The sequence below is a fragment of the Perognathus longimembris genome, chromosome 26, assembly GCF_023159225.1.
Source record: "Perognathus longimembris pacificus isolate PPM17 chromosome 26, ASM2315922v1, whole genome shotgun sequence".
Taxonomy (NCBI): domain Eukaryota; kingdom Metazoa; phylum Chordata; class Mammalia; order Rodentia; family Heteromyidae; genus Perognathus; species Perognathus longimembris.
The window spans coordinates 2573770-2593630 of record NC_063186.1 but is presented as its reverse complement, the minus strand read 5'-3'; the positions used below and the strand labels follow the sequence as shown (position 1 = coordinate 2593630).

The window sequence follows — 19861 nt, the reverse complement described above, 5'->3', positions numbered from 1 at the left end:
CCTGTGACGGGGAGCCCGCTCCGCCCCCCGGGCCGCGCGCGAGCAGCGCCGCAGACCTTGCGTATAAAAATAGAGGCGTTTATTCACGGGACCCCGCGCCCGCCCGCCCGCCGCGCGTCTTTGGTGCTCGTCCGGGGCTCGACCCGGGCCCGGCCCGCCCCGTCCCGGCATGGGCTCCGCCACCGCGGCCCAGCGCCGCCTACTCGGGCGTGGAGGCGGAGGAGGCGCCCTCGTCGTCGTCGTCCTCGTGGAAGGAGCTGGGCGAACCGCCCCGGGGCGCGGCCTCCGCACAGGGCCCCCGCCGGCTGCCGGGAGGGCGGAGCGCGCCGTGAGTGCGGGGACCGGGCCCGCCCCGCCCCAGCCGCCCCGCCCGGGCCCCGCGGCTCCTACCTGGGCGGCGGCGCCGGCTCCGAGCTGGACGCGCTGTGCGCGGGGCCCGCCGAGAGGTCTGCGGGGAAGGACACGGGCGGTGGGGGAGGGCGCCCCGGCGAAGGCCTCAGGGGCCGAGTTTGAGTCCCAGGGCCCGCAAGACCGACGCCTGAGCGACCGGAGCCAAGGCCGGCGCCTCCCCCGGAAGGCGGGGCTGGAGGGCGGCCCAGCGGAGCGCGCCGGGTGCCGCTCCCCAGCACCCCACACGCGGGAAAAAACGGGGCGCTGGGGCTCAGGTGGCAGGGCGCGAGCCTCGAGCGGAGGGCAGAGCACCGCGAGGGCAGGGCCGGGGCGGGGGTCCCCCGTGCCTACCCGTGACGTAGGCTTCCAGCGCCTTGGGCACCAGCGCCTGGGCCGCCTTGAGGTCCTCCAGGGAGCAGCGGCCCGACTCGAGCCCCAGCGCCATGCCCATGCGCTTGAGCACCTCCATGTCGTCGTGGATCTCGAAGGCGTTGTCGAAGTTGAACAGGTACTCGAACCTGCGGGGCGGGGCGGGCGGGCGGTCTCTCCCGGTCCCCCGCCTCCCTCCCCTCGGCCCGGCCTCCCCCCTCCCGTGCCCCGCGGGCCGGCCGGCTCACTTGTCGCTGGAGATGCTGCAGTCGATGACGGTCTTCTTGCTGGTGTTGACCAGCACGAAGGGCAGCTGGATGGTGGAGGTCGCCGCGGGCGGCCCCTGGTTCTGCTGCTCGTTCTGCCGATTCCTCTGCACCAGGTTCTTGAACGCGATTTGCTGCGGGGTGCAACACGAAGGTAGCGTGGCCGAGGGGGATTGCAACGGTGCCGCCAGACACCCTGACCACGCGCGCGCCGAGCGCTCGGGAACCGGCGCCCGGGAGGAGCCGGCCCGGCCCGGCAGTGCGCGCGCTCCGGCGGCCCCTCCCCCAGGACCCAGCCTGCGCGCTCGCTGCTGATCCGCTCCGCAGCAGGGCCGGGGCGCCGGGCGGGGGGGCCCGGTCCTCTGCCTGCGGGGCCCCGAGCGGCCCCGAGCCTGAAGGTGAAGGAGTCATCGATGCCACGCCGGAGGAAGGCGCCCGCACCGCCCGCTGCCCCCACCGCCCGCTGCCCGCACCGCCCCGCGGCTCAGGCGCGGCACCCACGGGAGGCACCGCGGTCTGGAGGCTCGGACTTCCCGGCAATGACCAGCGCACCATGTGCCTTGGTTACAGGCGTGTTCCCCCTGAGCCTCGACGGGGGGCTCGGATTTTAACATGGCCGCCTCCTGCAGAATCACCCCCCCACCCCCAGCCTTTTTATTTTTTCCCCCAGTCCTGGGCCTTGGACTCAGGGCCTGAGCACTGTCCCTGGCTTCCTTTTGCTCAAGGCTAGCACTCTGCCACTTGAGCCACAGCGCCGCTTCTGGTCGTTTTCTGTATATGTGGTGCTGGGGAATCGAACCCAGGGCCTCATGCACACGGGGTGAGCACTCCACCACTAGGCCATGTTCCGACCCCCCCCCCCCCCCGCATTCTTTTTACAGAAGGCGTTTTCCTTCGAGAAGGGAAGGGCCCGGCTCTGCGCACTGCCCTGTAGTTTGTACCGGAAATAAACCTGTACACCAGCAACACCCAGCCCGCGTGGTCTACACGAGGGCCCGGCCACCCACACGTCCGCGTCAAGGGGGGTCTGTGGGTTTCACGCTGGGCCTTCAAGCACTGCTGGCCGCCTGCGTTCACCTCTTGGGTCGGGGGCGAAGGCACGGGCGGCGTGCTCCGAGGGTCCCGCGCACCTTACCTGCAGGAGGAGCTCCTGGAGCTGGGCCCGCTTCTGCTTTATCCGCTCCATCCGCCTCTGCTTCTCCATCTTTCAAAGGGGGAGGGCGCAGTGCTCGTTACCCAGTACTTCCGGCGCCTGGGGCCCTGCGCCTGGCACCCGGCGGGGCGTGGCCAGCAGTGCGTGGGGGGGGGGGATGACTACTAGGTCACATGACCACCCAGCATGCGGGGCGGGAGGACGCCGCAGAGCCCGCCCCCAGCAGTGAGGTGCTGAGGTCCCGCGGGTCCTAGCACTCGGCACCCCGGGACAGGATGGCGCTCGCCGGGGTCTCGGGGTCAGCCGACCTGAGCGCGGTCCCGGCTTCTCTCGCTCCGGGCCGGCACTCGACCCCAGCCCCGCTCCCCGCCCTCGCGCGTGGGTTTACTGTCCCCACGAGCCATGCCCGCGCCAGCTCGCTCCAGGGCGGCCGTGACGGTGCAGTTAGGCCGAGCCAACCCGAACAGCGTGCGGAGCCCTGGGTCACGCGCGGGGCGGGCGGGCGGAGCGGCCCCGCCGTCCATCTGGCAGAGCGTCCGGGACGACGGCGCGCTCGCGCGGTCCCGGTCCCGGGCGTGCGGCGGCGCCGGCCGCGGCCCGGTTCTCAGCTCCAGGTTTTGGGCCCGGCCCTCACCTCCAGGTTCTGGCACTCCTGGGCCGAGTTGGTGGGCAGCCCGATCCACTTGATCTCCTTCTTCTCCTTGGAGATGATGTTCATGGCCATGAGCACGTTCAGGGCGTCGTAGACCCGGCGCCGGATGTTCTTCTGGTCGTACGCCTGCGGTTCAAGAGCGCGCGCGTCACGACGCGGACTGAGCGCAGAGACACGGCCGCGCCGCGGGGCCCACGCCGCCTTCAGGCCGCGGGGGAAGCGCACGCGGCCACCGGGCGGGCGCCGGGAACCGCAAGAGGGCGCGCGGGGCGGGAGGAGGGGCGCCGGGCGCGGGTGGGAGGCGCTGGAGAGGGGGCGCAGTCGATGCCCGGGTCGCCGGGCGGGCGGGCGGGTCTCTGGAGGTGGAGCACCGGCCATGCGTGGACAGGCCTCCACCGGCCCGACGGCCCACGGCCTCCCACCTCGGGTTAAAGTATCGATGGCTTCGGCCGTGAAGCCCCCGCCCCCCGCAGCCCCGAGGCCAGGGCCGCCCGCTTCCCGCGTGTGCCCTGGGAGGGGCCCCCGCACCCCGCCGCACCCGCCTACCGAGTCCGCCGCCACGTGGTTACTGGAGTGGGTGAACTCCGACACCAGCTCGTCGGCGACCTCGTTGTAGGACGTCGTCCCTTTCCGCTGCACTTTCTCGCACACTTTCATGGAGAAATGCCTCAGGCCCTTCCCGCTCTTATCGCCCTTCCGGCTGCGCTTGCTGGGGGGAAGCAGCCGCGTCGGGAGCGGCCCTCGCTGGCCGGCTGACCGGGCCTCGGGCCGGGCCTCCCCTTGCGGTGGGCACCCCCGGGGCTGCGGGCTGTCGCCCTCGCGCCCCCCGGGGCTGCCGTCGGAGGGCGGGTTCAAGGCCCGCCCAGCCCAGGCAGGAACCGAGACTCTGTCCCCAGGGAACCCCCAAAGCGGCAAAGCGGTCAGCCCTGAGCAAGCGCCCAGCAGCGGGCCCCGCGCGGGCTCCACCTCCGTGACCCAAAGAGGCGAACGCGAGCGACCGGGCCAGCCCTCCGCGCCCGCGGGACGGGCATCGGGCGTGGGCAGCGCTCACCGCCCCTCCGCCCCCCATAGACGGGAGGAGCCGCGGCCGCCCACAACCCCACGCTGAGGACGCGCCCCGGACACGGGCGGGAGCGTGCGCGCTGCCCGCCCCGCCGGACGTGAGGGTCAGGACGCGAGCGGTGCCACGCGCATGGGGCTGCGGGGAGGAGGCCGCGCGTGGCGTGGGGAGGCCGCGGCGCTCCGCTCGGGCGTCTGGAGCGCCGTGGACGCGGTCTGCCCTCCGGTTCCGGGTGGGGTTTAGGGCGGCGGCCGGCGGGCACCCGCCAAGCGGCCCACGCGCCGAGGGGCGGCGGCGCCGCGTGTGGGGCACAAGGGCCTGGGCGCGGGTGTTAGGCGGGCGAGTGTGCGGGCGGAGCCCTCCCGCCCCGCCCCGTGCTCCCGCGTGGGCAGAGCCCTCCCGCCCGCCCCGCCCCGCGCTCCCCCGTGGGCGGAGCCCTCCCGCCCGTGTTCCCCGGCAGGCGCCCGGCGCCCGCCCCGCTCACCTCTCTGAGAAATCGGAGTCCATGAAGTCCCGGGGCCGCTTCCGGTCGCTGCGGAGGAGGCCGGGCCGTGAGCACGCGTGCCCCGCCCGTGCCCAGCCGACAGACGCGGGGCGCGCGCGCACGGAGCGGGGGGCTGGGGGGCGGAAAGCGGCGGGGGCCGACAGCTTTCGCGCAGCGTCGCGCGCGTGTACATGGATGCGTGTGCCGAGCCCCGCCTGTCCCCCGCACTCGGCCGGCGTGGCCGTGGGGCTGTCGGGGTTTGGGGTCACGCGGGTGCCAGCGCGGGGTGTGGGGCCCGGGCGGGAGCGCGCGCGGCTCCTCGTGAAGCCCTCACGGCGGGGGCGGAGCCCGGCCTCAACCAGGCCTCGAGCCAGCGCCGCTGCTGTCGCCACGCAGCGCGCACGCACACGCACGCACGCACACGCGCGGAAGGGGGCGGGGCCAGGAGAGGCAGCCCTGGGGAGCGACCGCGGGGCCTCCGCTTACCTGGGCGCCCAGCCCGCCGCCTCGGGCAGGTGTGTGTGCGTGACCATGGCCGGCGCGGGGCTGTAGGGGCTCCCGAGGAGGACGCTTCCGGCGCTGGCGAGCCTCTGCGGGGTGCTTATGATCTGCGAACCCCAACAAGGACACGGCGCCCCATCACTAGCTCGGCCAGGGCAACCGCGAGCCCCCAGAGGAAAGGCGCCCCGCCCCGCGGACGGCCTGGGGCCTGGGAGCCTCGCGTCCCCGTGGGAAGCGTGGGACCGCGAGCCCGGCCCCCTCCCCCCCACCATCTCCTGAGGGCGGGAACGAGGCCGCCGGCTCTTCCACACGCGGCCTCGGCGCGGACGCGCGCGCAATAGTGGAGCGATGAGCACTTGGGCGCAGTGACCCTGGCCGGAGCGGCCAGTCCCCAAGGTCACGCTGCGGACGGGGAATCATGGAACCCGGAGTCTCCCTGCTTCCCAAGGGCCCTCCGAACGCGGCGCCCCGGCTCTCGTCTACAACCCCAGCCGCTCGGGAGGCTGACGCCGGGGCAGCCTGGCCGAGTCGGCAAGACCCCATCTCCACCCAACCGGCAGCAGGCCCGGACAGACGCGGGGCCCAAGGGCAGCGCACTGCGGGCCGACCGCGAGGCTCTGAGTTCAAACCCCGGCACTGCCAAACGCAAGAACGAGTGAGGGCAGGCGTCAAGAGGCAAAGCAACTCGGGGAGGGGCAGCAGGGGTAACACCGCCCAAAAAGAAATGCGCGCGCCACCCGGCTGTGTAGTTGTAAGTCCTCTGCGCGCCACCTTTATTGTAAGTTCTCCAAAATTCAGCTTTAGTTCCTGCAGCCTGTCAACATCGCCCGTTCACGGAAGTGTTTGGGAACTTGGCGTCTGCACAGGTTTGCCCCGGCCTTTTGGGGTTAGCGAGCAGTGCGCACCTACAGATGCCTCAGCCATACTTGGAGTAGTTTAATTCAGTGACAGATGGCGGCGCGATGCCCAGGTGCGAGGGAAGGTCTGCGAAGCCAGCCTCTGGGGCGCCGATGCGAGCCTCCCCTCCAAGGCCGCCCCCCCCCCCCCAGCCCGCCAGGGACGCGGTAAGGATCTGACTAGGACACAGACGGGGTAAGGAGCAGCTCCTCATCTCCAGCACTGTAAAAAGAAAAGCTCGTGATCTCAATACCGGCTTAGGCCCGCCGTGTGCGCTTCTAGACCTGACGTCTCCGCAGAGCTCCGCCACGCGGTGCGGCTCACCCCTAAAGGCAGCGCCACCTGCGCGGCCTTACTGACACGGTTTTCTCTGTGGCCGGCAACCTCCACTTCTCAGCCTGACCCCAGTTAGGAGGGTTTGCCAGCCAGGTGCCGGGGACTCACGCCCGTGACCCCGCCACGCAGGAGGCTGAGGCCTGAGAAGTGTGGTTCAAAGCCAGCCTGGGCAGGAAAATGTGAACAAACAGCCAGAAGGGGCGCTGTGGCTCAAGTGGCAGAGCGCTGGCCTTGAGCAAAAGGAAGCCAGGGACACTGCCTGAGCCCTGCGTTCAAGTCCCGATACTGTCACAAAAACAATTAAAAAAAGAACAGAGAAAGTCATAAGGCTTGATCAAGCCATGACCGCAGGCCGCGAGTCTTTATGGGAGAAGAGTCCAACATGCTTAGTGCGGCCGACCCTTAATCTTGATATACCAAATTAAAACCGGAGATAAAACATGCTTCTAACATTCAGTTGATCTAGTGAAAATGAAGTTTAGAGGGCTGGGAAGGTGGCTTAGTGGTACGGCACTCGCCTCGCATGCAGGAGGCGCTGGGTTCCATTCCTCAGCACCACATACACAGGAAAAGCCACAAGTGGCGCTGTGGCTCAAGAGGTAGCTTTGAGCAAAAGAAGCTCAGGGACAGGGTCCTGGCCCTGAGTTCAAGCCCCAGGACTGGTGTGTATACACACACACACACACACACACACATACACACAGAGGTTCAGAGTTGGGCAATCTCTCCAGACATCAGTAATCGAAATGTCATCCCATGATTTCTTGGAGGGTCGATTAGCTAGGCTGCCCAGCACCGCACCGTTTACACACTGCTGCCCCCTACAGCTGGAAAGGCAGAGCGCGGGCACTGCGGGCGAAGACGCGCCGTCAAGGATTTCACTAAGATCACAGACAGAATGCTGGCTCTCACCACAAAAACCATAGTTTTTTTATCTGAAAGAAGTCATGAGATATAATCTTTTTTTGGGGGGGGACAGTCCTGGGCCTTGGACTCAGGGCCTGAGCACTGTCCCTGGCTTCTTTTTGCTCAAGGCTAGCACTCTGCCACTTGAGCCACAGCGCCACTTCTGGCCGTTTTCTGTATATGTGGTGCTGGGGAATCGAACCCAGGGCTTCATGTACACGAGGCGAGCACGCGACCGCTGAGCCCCATCCCCAGCCTGGAAGGTAATTTCTAAACAACAGGAAATGCGATGCCAGTTCTGGGCGCTATAAGGATGAGACACTGGCATATTCCGCGCCTGGAGAAGGCTCCTGGGCTGAGGGGGGGGGCGCGCTTCGCACTGGGCACCCATAGCGGGGCCCTGGTGCAACTTCAGTCCGCTGCTCGTGACCCCGTGACCTCCGCCGTCACGAGGGCTCCACGTTACTCAGGGACGCGGGAGGGACACAGCCTGACCCCAGAAGTGGGAGTCCACCCACAAACTGAAAACCAGAAGGGGTCTGGAAACTGCAAAACAGCCCAATTAAGGTGCTGGGCCGGCCAGATTCGAGGGCGGGCCGTTCCCCCCCCCCCTCCCGCCCCAGGCCTCCTGTCCAGCCGATCCCGAGGGCCAGGCGCTCCCTGAAAGGACACACCGGAGCTGGCACCGTGGCTCGCGCCTCTCATCCTAGTTGCTAGGAGGCTGGGAGGTGAGGATCTGCTTCAAAGCCGGCCTGGGCAGGCACGTCCGGCAGACTTCATCGCCAGTGAACCAACAGAAGGCCACAAATGGAGTTGTACAGCTCAAGTGGAAAAGCACTAGCCTTGAGCAAAACCTTCAGGGACCGCACCCAGGAGCTACGATCAAGCCCCAGGAGCAGCGAGTGCACGCGCACACACGAGAAATCACCAGAGTCAAAAGGGAAGATTCGCACGTCTCACAGGCTTCGCTCGGGGGTCCTGCCTCGTGGGAACCTGCCTGCCTAGCGACTGTCTGAAAGCACCTGGAGCCGCCTGGGAAAGGGGACATGTACTTGAACCCTCTACTAAGGTTTGAGCCAGCGCACTCCTCCACACGCCGAGCATTCCCTGTGTTTTATCTTAAGCTTGCATGTATTCGGCAGATGACTCACAGTCCTCGACCCACTGAGCAAAGCACATGGCACGTGTCCACCCACCGTGTCTTCAAGACTTGGTGAGGTCGGAGCGGTTGGTCTAAGCAGCTTCGCCTCTAGCACATTCTCCGCACAGTGCTGCGTATCACGGACAGCACGCTCAGCAAAGCCTGTCCTTTTGCTGAAGGTGGGGCGGCCGTGACATCAGGCACCTGCCAGAGCTGACACACCTTTGTCCTTCTGCGGCCGGGCCACAGCGACAATCTGCAGGAGCAATGGATGTCTATGGAAGAAGACCCCAGCACTATCTACTCTTCATGCATTATTTTGACTGTGAAAGATGAAAGTGAAGCCAGGCAGAGACAAAGGGCGTGTTTTCTCATGTGTGGAGGTTAGATCTCAATTATAAACATCCGTGGAAACATACACAAGGCCATAGGCATATACATACACAAATTCTGTATAAAGGCCCAGGACCAGCACACATAAAAATTGAATGACATCTGGAATTAAGTAGATGACATGGTCAAATGGCTCCAGTCTAATTACCTTTCTAAAACATGTGGCACAGGCAAAACTCAACTCTAAGACTGGATGCTTTTCTTACCATTTGGGGCCCAACATTCACATTGATTGGTTCTAAGGTTTTTGGTAAAATCTTGGTCGGAGAGTTGCCGTTGGAAACCGGAAATGCAACAAGGACGTTACCTGAAATGACATCAAAGTACAAAATGACTAAAAGAGTGCTCCGTTAGGTGATCTGTGTGTGCCCAGGCCCGGCCCATTCCCTGGCGTGACTTACACTTCCTCCAAATGCACACTCGTCAACAAGCAGGACGGGAAACCATCCTAACTACTTTGTGGCGGCAAATGTAATTAACTTATATTTTATGGGAAATCTGTAAAACTGATAATTCCAGTGTGGCAATAACTAGACTTTTGGAGGAAAAATATTTTGAGAATATAAACAAATCTAGCGCTCTACATCAAGCATTTTGTTTTGTTTTTTGCCGTAGTGGGATTTGAACTTACGGCCTCATAGTTACTTAACGGATGCTCTACCTCTTGAGCCATGCCTCCAGTCCAGCCTTTTGCTGGTTAACTGGAGATGGAGCCTTGCAGACTTTTCTCCTCTGGCTGGTTGTGAACCACAATCTTGAGGGGCTCAGCATCCTGAGTAGTGAGAGTAACGGATGTGAGCCGCCCGTGCCCAGCTTGAGAAAAAGATCTAAATACACCAGATCAATTAAAAGCTACACTCAAGTAAAGCTCCGACTCTAACGTATCAGGCTGGTGGGGTTTTGCCCTTTTATGATGTCAAAGGGAAAAGCTGCCCTGTGCTGTTTGGCCTGTGTTTGCGGTGGATAGAGGCGGGTGGACGAGTGCTGGGCCTTGGCCTCCGCTCCCGGCACTCATGTGCTAACTCCTTGACGGTAGAAGTAGTTGCCTGGAAACTGCTTAAGTGATGCCAACGCTTTTGGCATAGCAAAATGGTACCCAAAGAGCTCCCCTAGAGTAACACGCAAGTCGGCAGTTTTCTTCTGGGTTGGTCGTGGGGCTGGAGCTTGGGGCCTGGGCACTCCCTGCCCTTGAGCTTTTCTACTCAAGGCTGGCCCTCCACCCCCTGAGCCACGGCTCCCCTTGCAGCTTTTTGTGCTTAACTGGAGATAAACAGTCTCACAGACTGTCGGGCTGTCTGTGAAACTCGATCCTCAGATCTGTGTCCTGAGCAGCTAGGGCAGGCACGAGTATCAAGCTTAGCGTCTCTACCCGGATGTGAGGATCGCCAGGATCAAGGACGTCACCTGGACGGAGGCAGCCAGGCCCACGTGGAAACCCAGTCGAGTCAGGAATGGCGGCCCGCACCTGTAACCCCAGCACCCCGGAGGCCGAGGCAGGAGGACCTCTCCCTAGGACGCCTCTCCCTACAGTGACGCCTGGTTGGGAGCGCGGCCACGCGGGGCGGCGGGCGTCTTCAGCCCGCGGCACCAGCGCCCCGACGCGGCCACGCGGTGGCTCCCGGCCCTCGGTGGACTCGGCGCATCCACAGCTTCAGAGCGGCCGGGCCAGGGCTGAGCATTCCCCGCTGGCTACCGGAGCCGAGGCCCTGGCGAGGGGCGGAGACAAGCGCCGAAGGGGAAGCGGGGAGAAGCGCCAAATCTTGGTGCCGCACACGATTCGGCTGGAGATCCATCTTGGCGCCTTGTTGTTCTCTGACACAGGGCCGAGCTGCGTCGCTCAGGCTGGCCTTGAACTCGGGAGCCTCAGAGAGCTGGGTGCACAGGCGGGTGCCAAGATCGCTCCGTGGCACCCAAGGGTCCAGTGCAGAGGAAACATCCAACTGTGATTTGGTACAAGCTAGCAGGACCATTTTTTTCACAGCACTTTCGGATAGAGATTTTTTTTTTGGCCAGTCCTGGGCCTTGGACTCAGGGCCTGAGCACTGTCCCTGGCTTCTCCCCGCTCAAGGCTAGCACTCTGCCACGTGAGCCACAGCGCCCCTTCTGGCCGTTTGCTGTATATGTGGTGCTGGGGAATCGAACCCAGGGCTTCATGTATACGAGGCGAGCACTCTACCACTAGGCCATATCCCCAGCCCCGAGATTTTTTTTTTTTAGCCTCAAAATTAGCTTTAAGCAGCGCTGTTACCCAAAGCCTTTCCCGTCTCGCTGGCAGAGGGCGGGAGGAAGGAGCGTCCCGCTGGGTTATGGAGTGCTCAGGGGGCAGAGGCCATGGCGGGGGTGGCCTCCATCTCACAACGCAAGCCCCTCCTCAGCCCCCGACTCCAAGGCTACTGTGGGGCGCGCTTGTGACACGCCCGAAACACTGGGCTGCCGGGGCTGCGTGCTACTGCGTGGAAACTATGTTACCACGATGTGATGGGAAGGTGACAGGCCAGCTCGTACTGATGAGCGAGACGCTAACGGCAGACCCGCAGGCCTCCTGGGCTTCACCTTCCGCCCTTGCAGCCCGCACCTTCCGGAGGACCTGCGCGTGAACTTTCCCAAGTGGCTGGCGTAGAAGAGGACTCGCGGCGAGTCAAGACGGCCGCCATGAGGAGAACATGCCGGCTTTCGCGGCAAGGTTCCCCTTCTCAGACAATCAAGTGGCACTTTATTTTTCATCTCAGCAGTCCTGGGATTTGAACACAGGACCTGAACTTGCTAGGCTGGCTTCCACAGCTAAACTATGTCTTTACAACAACTTCTGGCACCTCCCCGTGTCGACCTCTGGTGCAGGTCATCACCCTAACCCTAACCCGCCCACAGGCTGTCTCCAAGAAAAACACACGGCTTATTGTTATGCTCAACTGGGAAATAAAATCAAAGCCTCGAGGGCTCTCTGGCTCCAGCCACATCCCAGTGCTTCGGCTTTTTATTTTTTGGATAGGGTTCCAGGCCTTGGAACTCAGTCCTCCTATCTCTACCCCCCAAGAAGGTGGGGCACAGGCCTGCGCCTGGTACTGAGCACTTGCACGTGGCTATTACCTTTCATTTTAATTATGTTTCAGAGCTAGGCCTGGAGGCGAGGTTCAAGCCGTAGAGAGCCTGTCTTTCAGGTGAGAGGCCCTTGAGTTTAAACTCAAAGATGACCAAGAAAACAACACAAAGCGGTTCCACTCAGCACTTTGGGACCTCTCACGTTACTGTTCCAAGTTCTGCCCTCTAAATTCAGATGTGTCCTTTCCGTTAAAATTCCGTACACTTAATACGTAAAATTGCAACTAGGGAGTATAACAGCAGGGCGCTGGTGGCTCACGCCTGTAATCTTAGCTACTCAGCAGTCTGAGATCTGAGGATGGCGGTTCAAAGCCAGCCCAGGGAAGGAAAGTCCGTGAGACTCTTATCTCCAGCTAACCATCAGAAAACCAGAAGTGGTGCTGTGGCTTGAAGCGCAAGCGCAGGGACAGCCCAGGCCCAGAGCTCAAGGCCCACTACCGACAAAACAAAACAAAACAAAAATATATCAACATCAATAACAGCCGAGCACTAACTATAGTAAAGGACATGAACAACGTTGATATTGATCTCATGTTGACTAACGTTTTAGAAACCTTCTGAGTAATGATTCGAGTTAAGCGGAATCTATCCTTGCAACAGATTTCAAGACAGTGAGCACGACACAAGGGGCTCACCCCATCTAGACACAGGGGCTCACCCCATCTAGACACAGGGGCTCACCCCATCTAGACACAGGGGCTCACCCCATCTAGACACAAGGGGCTCACCCCATCTAGACACGAGGGCTCAGGGGCTCACCCCATCTAGACACAGGGGCTCACCCCATCTAGACACAGGGGCTCACCCCATCTAGACACAGGGGCTCACCCCATCTAGACACAGGGGCTCACCCCATCTACTCAACAGCGCCAGTCGGCCCTCCGAGCGGCAGTCAAGACCGAGGCAAGCGCCCCACCAGATGTCCACGCCTGCGAGCCCCGCCGCTGAGGAGACGTGAGCTCTGGATCGCCTCTTGTGAAGCCAGCCGGGGCAGGAAAGTCTGTGGCACCCTCTGATCTCCAATGGACCACCCAAAAGCCAGCAGGGCTGCGGCTCAAGTGGTGGAGCGCTAGCCTTGAGCCCCGGCCCCGAGCTCACCCTGTGAGATTGCCGGCGGTGGGTGCCCTCGCCCCCAGCGCCCCACGGCAGCGCCCGTCCACGAGGCTTTCCCGCAGCCACCCGCGTGCTTCTGTTCTCTTGGCTGCCATGAGCATCTTTCCTCAGAGGATACCTCTCCAAATGACTACCTAGCTCCCTCTTCCTGTTATCTGGCAAGAACCATAAACGCTTCAGATTCTTTATGGTTCCAAGGAAGGAAGGAAACATGTCTTTTGATCTTTCCGCACACCAAGATTTACACAGGGCTTCTTCATGGCTGAAGCCAGCTCGCGTGAGCCCTGGAATCTGGAGTACTAGAACTGGGCCATTACTTCATGAGGCCTGGAAGCTGGGAAACCTTAGAAACTGCTTAGGCTATTCTCACAGCACTGTGTACAGACACGACACACACAGAACAAGATGCCCACAAGTGTGTGATGCCGAGACTCGAACCTGGAGCCTCACACGAGAGCCACGGGTCTTTCTATCCTCTCTAAATGTTTCTAATGTTCACCTCAAAACATTCGTCTCATCTACAGATTTTGACCACCTGCCTTTTCACTGGCTTATCATTTCTTAATTCTTTATCATTGAATTAAAGTACATGATTTTTTTCTCCTTTTTACTATCTTAGTCTAGCAAATACTTTTTTAAATTTTGTTTTTATTATCTTTAAGTAGTTGTCCAAAGGAGTTTCGATTCAACATGTGTTCATGAGTAAAATGCATCTTGATAATCTGTTTAATTTTCTTCAGTCTATTCTACTTCCTGCTTAACAATTTCCTACGTATGTAGTCTTATGTTCTCAACCATGGTGGCTCTTCCAAACCCTTCCAGGCAGCTCCCAAATATACCGCGGGGGTGAGGTGAGGCTGTCAGTCAGAACACATCGCCGGGCTCCCGCTGCCCAGGCCTGGGAACTGTCACACGCGCAGGTGGAAAGCTGTATTTTTAAAGTTAGCTTCAGCTTGTTCTTTTTTTTTTTTTTTTTTTTTTTTTGGCCAGTCCTGGGCCTTGGACTCAGGGCCTGAGCACTGTCCCTGGCTTCTTCCCGCTCAAGGCTAGCACTCTGCCACTTGAGCCACAGCGCCGCTTCTGGCCATTTTCTGTATATGTGGTGCTGGGGAATCGAACCTAGGGCCTCGTGTATCCGAGGCAGGCACTCTTGCCACTAGGCTATATCCCCAGCCCCTCAGCTTGTTCTTGTAACCTGGCCAGCCTAGGAACGTGTGCTTCAAATTCCCTTTTCCTCTGCGTTCAAATTAAGAGTTTAAGTCCACGGTTATTACTGCAATGGATTTTTCATTTGGTTTAACACACGAGCAAAAAGGTGTTGTGACCCTAACTTCTACAATCGCTTCTTAATGTCCTATTTTCTTAACATTTAGCTTCCTCTCAACCACTGCCTTTAGCTGTCCCCCGGCCAGCGCGCTGAGCAGATGGCAAGTAGAGCTTGTTTACAGGCGTGAGGGACAGGCACACTTTTATCTCCTCCGCCAGGCCCAGAGTGGCCGGGGAGATGAGGGCCGCCTGTGCAAGCATTATTAACAAGCATTAAACACACAGGGATCCTGGGAAACCAATGCCACCAAGCCCCGGACTCTTCTCGATGGCAACCAGACCGTGTGAACTGGTAACTCAAGTGGTTTTCTACTAGTTAAGAAAGGTGACGGTGACTGCAGACAGATCCTGGGTCCAAAGGCTGAGTTCTTAAAACGTGTATAAAACTTTTAAGACACAAACTCCAGCAGCCCCATGAATTAGAGCAAAGCACTTCTACTTAGGAAATCAAGGATCACAGTTCCGTGGGAAGCACCTTATTTGCACAGGAGCATGTCCACAGTCCTGTGTCAGCAGCGTAGGTGCTGTGGCTATCTGAGCCTACCTTTTTGAAAGATTCTGAAAAAAACAAGAAAGCTTAACATCACATTGTCAAAAAAACCCCCAAACCTTTTGGATTAAAAGATTAAACATAAAAACAAAAGCATAAAAGCATCAGGAAAACACATAAACCCATAAAGCAATAAATATGAAAACATTAGAAAGACTAAAGTTCTAGTCTACTCCAGTAAATGCTCAAAGATGGTGTTTTTGTTAGGACAAACTGCTATCACAAGAGAGCAAGGTATCAGAGCCAAAGGTAACTACCAGCCTTAGTTACCATCTAAAAGTTCACTTACAAGAAATCAAGGGGCCTGGGTAGAGTGCTCGCCTAGCATGCATGAAGCCCGAGGTTCAATTCCTCAGCACCACATAAACAGAAAAAGCCAGAAGTGGCGCTGTGGCTCAAGTGGCAGAGCGCTAGCCTTGAGCAAAAAGAAGCCAGGGACAGTGCTCAGGCCCTGAGTCCAAGGCCCAGGACTGGCAAAGGAAGGTAGGGAGGGAAGGAAAGAAAGAAATGTCATTACCAAGACCCATAGTGCTCAAAGACACAGTGTCCCTGCTCCTTTACTGTGCTCCTGAGCAAGGGGGAAGACTTCCTTCCAGACGACAGACATGAAGCAAATCCTCCCTCCTCCCCAGATGGCATTTCCAGTTGTCTGCAAGGCAGGGGGTGTCTCCACCACCCGCTCCTGTGTCTGAATGGAGGATGAGGAGCCAGCGCTCAGTTCTGTGCCGAGTCCACGTACGAACCAAGAACCACGGACACTTCAATGCTGGAGTCTTTCATGTTCCATCTAGGCCATGACAGCAATGATGGTAGGAGGGGCCCTCTAGAAACTAAGGATTGATTGGGACCTCTCAATGCGAGATTAGGCAATGAGCATCAGTTTCTAGGTAACAAACTTTCTCATACAAGCGACATATAGAGCAAGAGAAATGAGTCTAGCACACAGAACATGTATCCAACACTATGATTCACCTATGGTTTTTGAACACACGGTCAATATCCCATAACTTACATCTAAGGAGACAGTGGGAAACCATCTAAAATAATTCAACTCATCGCTTATTTGAAGTAGTAAATGACGTGATTTTAACATCGACTATATATGATGGCAGTTCCATGTCCCACACAGAGCTCCTAACAGTGTTAAAGATGTTTATTCCATAAACATTTATATTTTTGTTCAAAAAAGTAAACATCCTGGAGCTGGTAATGTGGCTTAGTGGTAGCGGGTTTGCCTAGTATTCATGAAGCCCTTGGTTCGATTCCTCAGTACCACGTACACAGAAAAGGCCAGAAGTGATGCCTGTGGCTCTAGTAGTAGAACTAGCCTTGAGCAAAAGAAACTCAGGGGCAGCACCAGGCCCTGAGTTCAAGCCCCAGGAATAGCAAATAAATAAACATCCTACAGGCCAGAGCAGAATCTCTAAATTCATGTAAGTTACTTAAAGAAAAAGGAAAAAAAAACACCTAGTTACATTCATTATTCCGTTGAAAAATAAAATGTCTATAGATAATTTTAGATTTGTATCTTAATCTTAAAAGCAATGATAGACATTTCAAACTCTCTAGAATCTGTCATCATAATCTGAAGAAAGCTTTCAAGAAAATCCAGTCGGGTACTGGTGGCTCACGCCCGTCATCCCAGCTACTCAAGAGGCTGAGATCTGAGGATTGAGGTTCAAAGCCAGCCTGGGCAGGAAAAACATGAGACTCATATCTCCAATGAACCACCAGAAAACTGGAAGTGGCGCTGTGGCTCAGAGTGGTACAGCGCTAGCCTTGAGCGAAAGAGCTTAGGGACAGCGCCCAGGCCCTGAGTTCAAGCCCCACAACTGACAACAATAACAACAGCAAAAGTAGAGACTTGGAGGAGTGGCTCGGGTGGTAGAACGCCAGCCAAAGAGTGAAAACAAGCATCAGATCGCTAATTCCAGTACTGAACTTGGACAAAAAAGAACAATTATACAGTATTTGATCAATACACCTCAGGTGCTTCGAGAGGTCGGGAGCCGGCCCCAGCTGGGCCGGGGCTGGCTTGAAGCCCCGTGCGGTGGCGGTGGCGGGCAGGGCTGTTAGGAGCAGCGAGGCTCCCAGAGGCTAAGGCCGGAGGGAGGAGAGTCCCTGGTCAGCGTGGGCCGCACAGAGACCCCATCTCAAAACAAAACAAGGAGTTTTAATATGTACAAACACAAATGACCCAAGAGCACAGCTGTTCTCTTTGTGTGACTTATAAAACGAAAGAAAGGCTATTTTACTTGACTCATTATGAATTCCACAAATTCAAACACTTGAAACTTTTCTGACCGCTTTCGTTCCACATACTGCTTCCAGCTCTTCTTTCCTGCTCTTTGCAGCAAACATTCCCCTCTACACTGAGCACCAATCTAAGCTTATTATCATCTGAGAGCAACACCCCAAATATCCCTCCCACACTTAGTATTTGAAGGTCTCAGGAGCAGGACTCAAGTTTCTCTGAAGATGGAATCATCTTTCAACAGAGCCCGCTAATCTTCCATATTCCAATTCCATTTTAAGCCTTTGAACTATTATGCCATTTAGAAGCTTTTGCACCCTATATATTTCCTATATACTTTATATGGTGTACAGTACTTTTTAATTGTACATTCAATTTAATGATCCGTTTTTCCACAACTTCAATTGCAGTATTTAAAAAATTCACTCCCACGCTTTTGTTACACATCATTCTTGAAGATTAAAAAACTAGAAAACGTTACTGTGTTAAGTCTCAACGGATCCTCAAATCCTGACTATAAAAGGATAATTTTTAAATCAATTATATGGCTGATTTATGATTGCTACCACACACACACACAGACTCTCTCTCTCTCTCCAGCTACTGTGAGTTTTGAATAGAGCAAGCTCAATTGTCACAGAAGAAACATCTGTTGCTTTTTTCTTCTTGGGGCTTCCGAACTGAAAGAGAGCTCTGGGCCTGACCTCTCCCTTTCCCTCTCCCCCTCCCCCCAACCCAGTTCTTTAAACCTCCAAGTAAATGTACTGTTTCAACTATTACTGTATCCAGTAAACTGTTATAGCTTATCCAGAGACATTCATTTCCTTGTAAGAGTTCAAAGAACCACTACGTGCTAAACACATCAAAACCCACGTGCCAAGAGAAAACAGACTGTGACTACAATGCAGATTTCAAGGGTGCTCTTGAAATGATCAAGGGAGCACACAAGCCCATTCGCAGCTTCTTCCCTGGGAAGCGTTCCTGGGCTGCGATGGCCTCTCGTCTCTCCATGCTCAGAGCATCTTGCACGCTCTATTTTCTTTGCAAATCCCAGGCCCACCCAATGGCAGTCACCACTGCAAGAGGCAGACCCCAGACGGTGCCAGCCACCCTCACTGCGCCTCCTAACACACCCTCAAGCAGGGGACTGCACCGGCCCCTTGATGAGCAAACAATGCCCGGGCTTCATTAGAATACAGCTGACATGTTCAAAGCACAAACACTGCTAAGAAAAATGTACATGCAGAAGAAAGAAAAGAATAGGAAGAGAAAGGAAAGAAAGGGCGATGAAAGCGGAACTCCCTTTCAAGTGTCAGGCTGATGTCCCGAGAGGCCGGGTGCATTTTGCAGTTGACAGTTTAAAAGTTTTCATAAATGGAAAGGAAGGTTGAAGTAAGGACAGAGCTTATTTTATTAACTACTGGAAGGAAAAAAAATGAAAGTAAAAACTACCCCTGGACGGCTTTTACAAGCAGTTAAGGTGAAATAGCCCAGCCAGTCACTCCCCGTGTCCCCAGCCGCTTCCCGGCTCCGGAACGCGGGCGGGCGGGCGCGTGAGCGCGCGCTCCCCAATTCCACCCGCATTTTAGGCATTTTACTTGCTGTCTGTGAGCCGGGATAAAACAGGCTCCCTCCCCCCCTCCCCCAGGCCTCCGCCACCCCCGTGCCCCCTAGATTTTCTGTCTGCACCCGACAAGGACATCTGGAAACCTGCATGCTTCTGGCTGTGCTTCCATTTCCCACTGCTGCACGGAAGCAAACCTACACTCACCAGTGTGGACAGGACCCACCCGTGCGTGCGGAGCCAGGCGCTCTCCTACCTGGAACCCGGGGCCAGCCTCTCGCGGCAAGCACCAGCAACACTCCACAGCCTTTGTTACCATTCACTGGAAACTTGAGACTGTGTCAGACGGAAGCAATCGAGTTCAGAAAAGCTCAGGGTAAACTACTTCCCCGCAAAACTAAAAAGATGCTCAAGAAAACTAGTGAGCAGAGCTTCCACCCGGCAAATGCAGCTTTGCTGATGGTAGAAAGAACCAAAGTCTGGGGACTTAAGAAACCAGGGTTGCCCGAGGTCAACCTTGCTTTCTAGTTCAGTTCAAAGGAGGGCTTTTTATTCTAAAGGGGGGGGGGGGGGGAAGATGCTTCAAAGTGCCAGTGATAAAACACCAGACTCCAAGCTAACTTTTTTTTTGGTCAATCTCATTTTAATTTTAACTCGTTCCACATAAAATTCAAATGAGATTTACCACCCCACCCCACCCCCCCAAAAACAAGTTAGCTTGGAGTCTGGTGTTTTATCACTGGCACCTTGAAGGGAGAGCCAATGTAAAATGGAGATGAACTTACTCAAGACCCTTGCATGGCTGGGGCTGTACATGTCAGGCCGCGGATCCGGGGATGCGGAGAGCCTGCCCGAGCACCTGGCCTCTCAGGGAGGAAGAGGAGGAGAAACTCCTGAAAAACCTGTAAAAACGGAGCTCACGCTTGTGGGAGGGGAAAGCAGTCCTGGTCCTCCCCCCAGATAGGAGGCCATGCTTCAACGCCAGAGTGAATGACAGGTCCATTTCTGATATCAACAAAGAGCAGCTTAGCTGCGCTCCATTTTTTTTTTTCCATTTTCCCACACAGTTAGAAGCCTTACACTTTTTCAGGTTAGTCCTTTTATATCTGGGGTTAAGTACCTTTCTCCATTTTCTCAAGAGGGGACCCAATTATGTTGTCCTATTTTTTTTCCTGCATGATTAATTAAAATTACATACCTCATCATTGTACTCAGTTTTCCTAGGCAGGAAAGCTGAACAAAAGATGACAAAAGATGTCAGGTTCTCTCCCAAACCTACTCTTTGCAATATTGGACAACTTTCTAATGATCAATATTAATAATGTCTTTCCTACATCCAGATATGTGGCACACAGAGAAATTAAAGTAGGTAAAGATTTTTTAAAAGGCAATGAAATAATAGCATTC

General features: G+C 57.2%; 1 protein-coding gene across 1 annotated transcript; it reads right to left on the bottom strand.

The window, feature by feature from the left end:
* Positions 1 to 199: 199 nt before the first annotated feature.
* Tfdp2 (transcription factor Dp-2) lies at positions 200 to 19262 on the bottom strand. Its single transcript, XM_048334442.1, has 12 exons — positions 19240 to 19262; positions 18711 to 18790; positions 8755 to 8855; positions 4861 to 4982; positions 4375 to 4422; positions 3377 to 3539; positions 2813 to 2956; positions 2161 to 2229; positions 1008 to 1159; positions 742 to 908; positions 391 to 448; positions 200 to 305 (listed from the first exon to the last, which is right to left on the bottom strand). Exons 3-12 carry the CDS (start codon positions 8755 to 8757, stop codon positions 200 to 202), a joined length of 1032 nt encoding a protein of 343 aa, XP_048190399.1. The 5' UTR covers positions 8758 to 8855; positions 18711 to 18790; positions 19240 to 19262.
* Between the last annotated feature and the right edge of the window lie 599 nt (positions 19263 to 19861).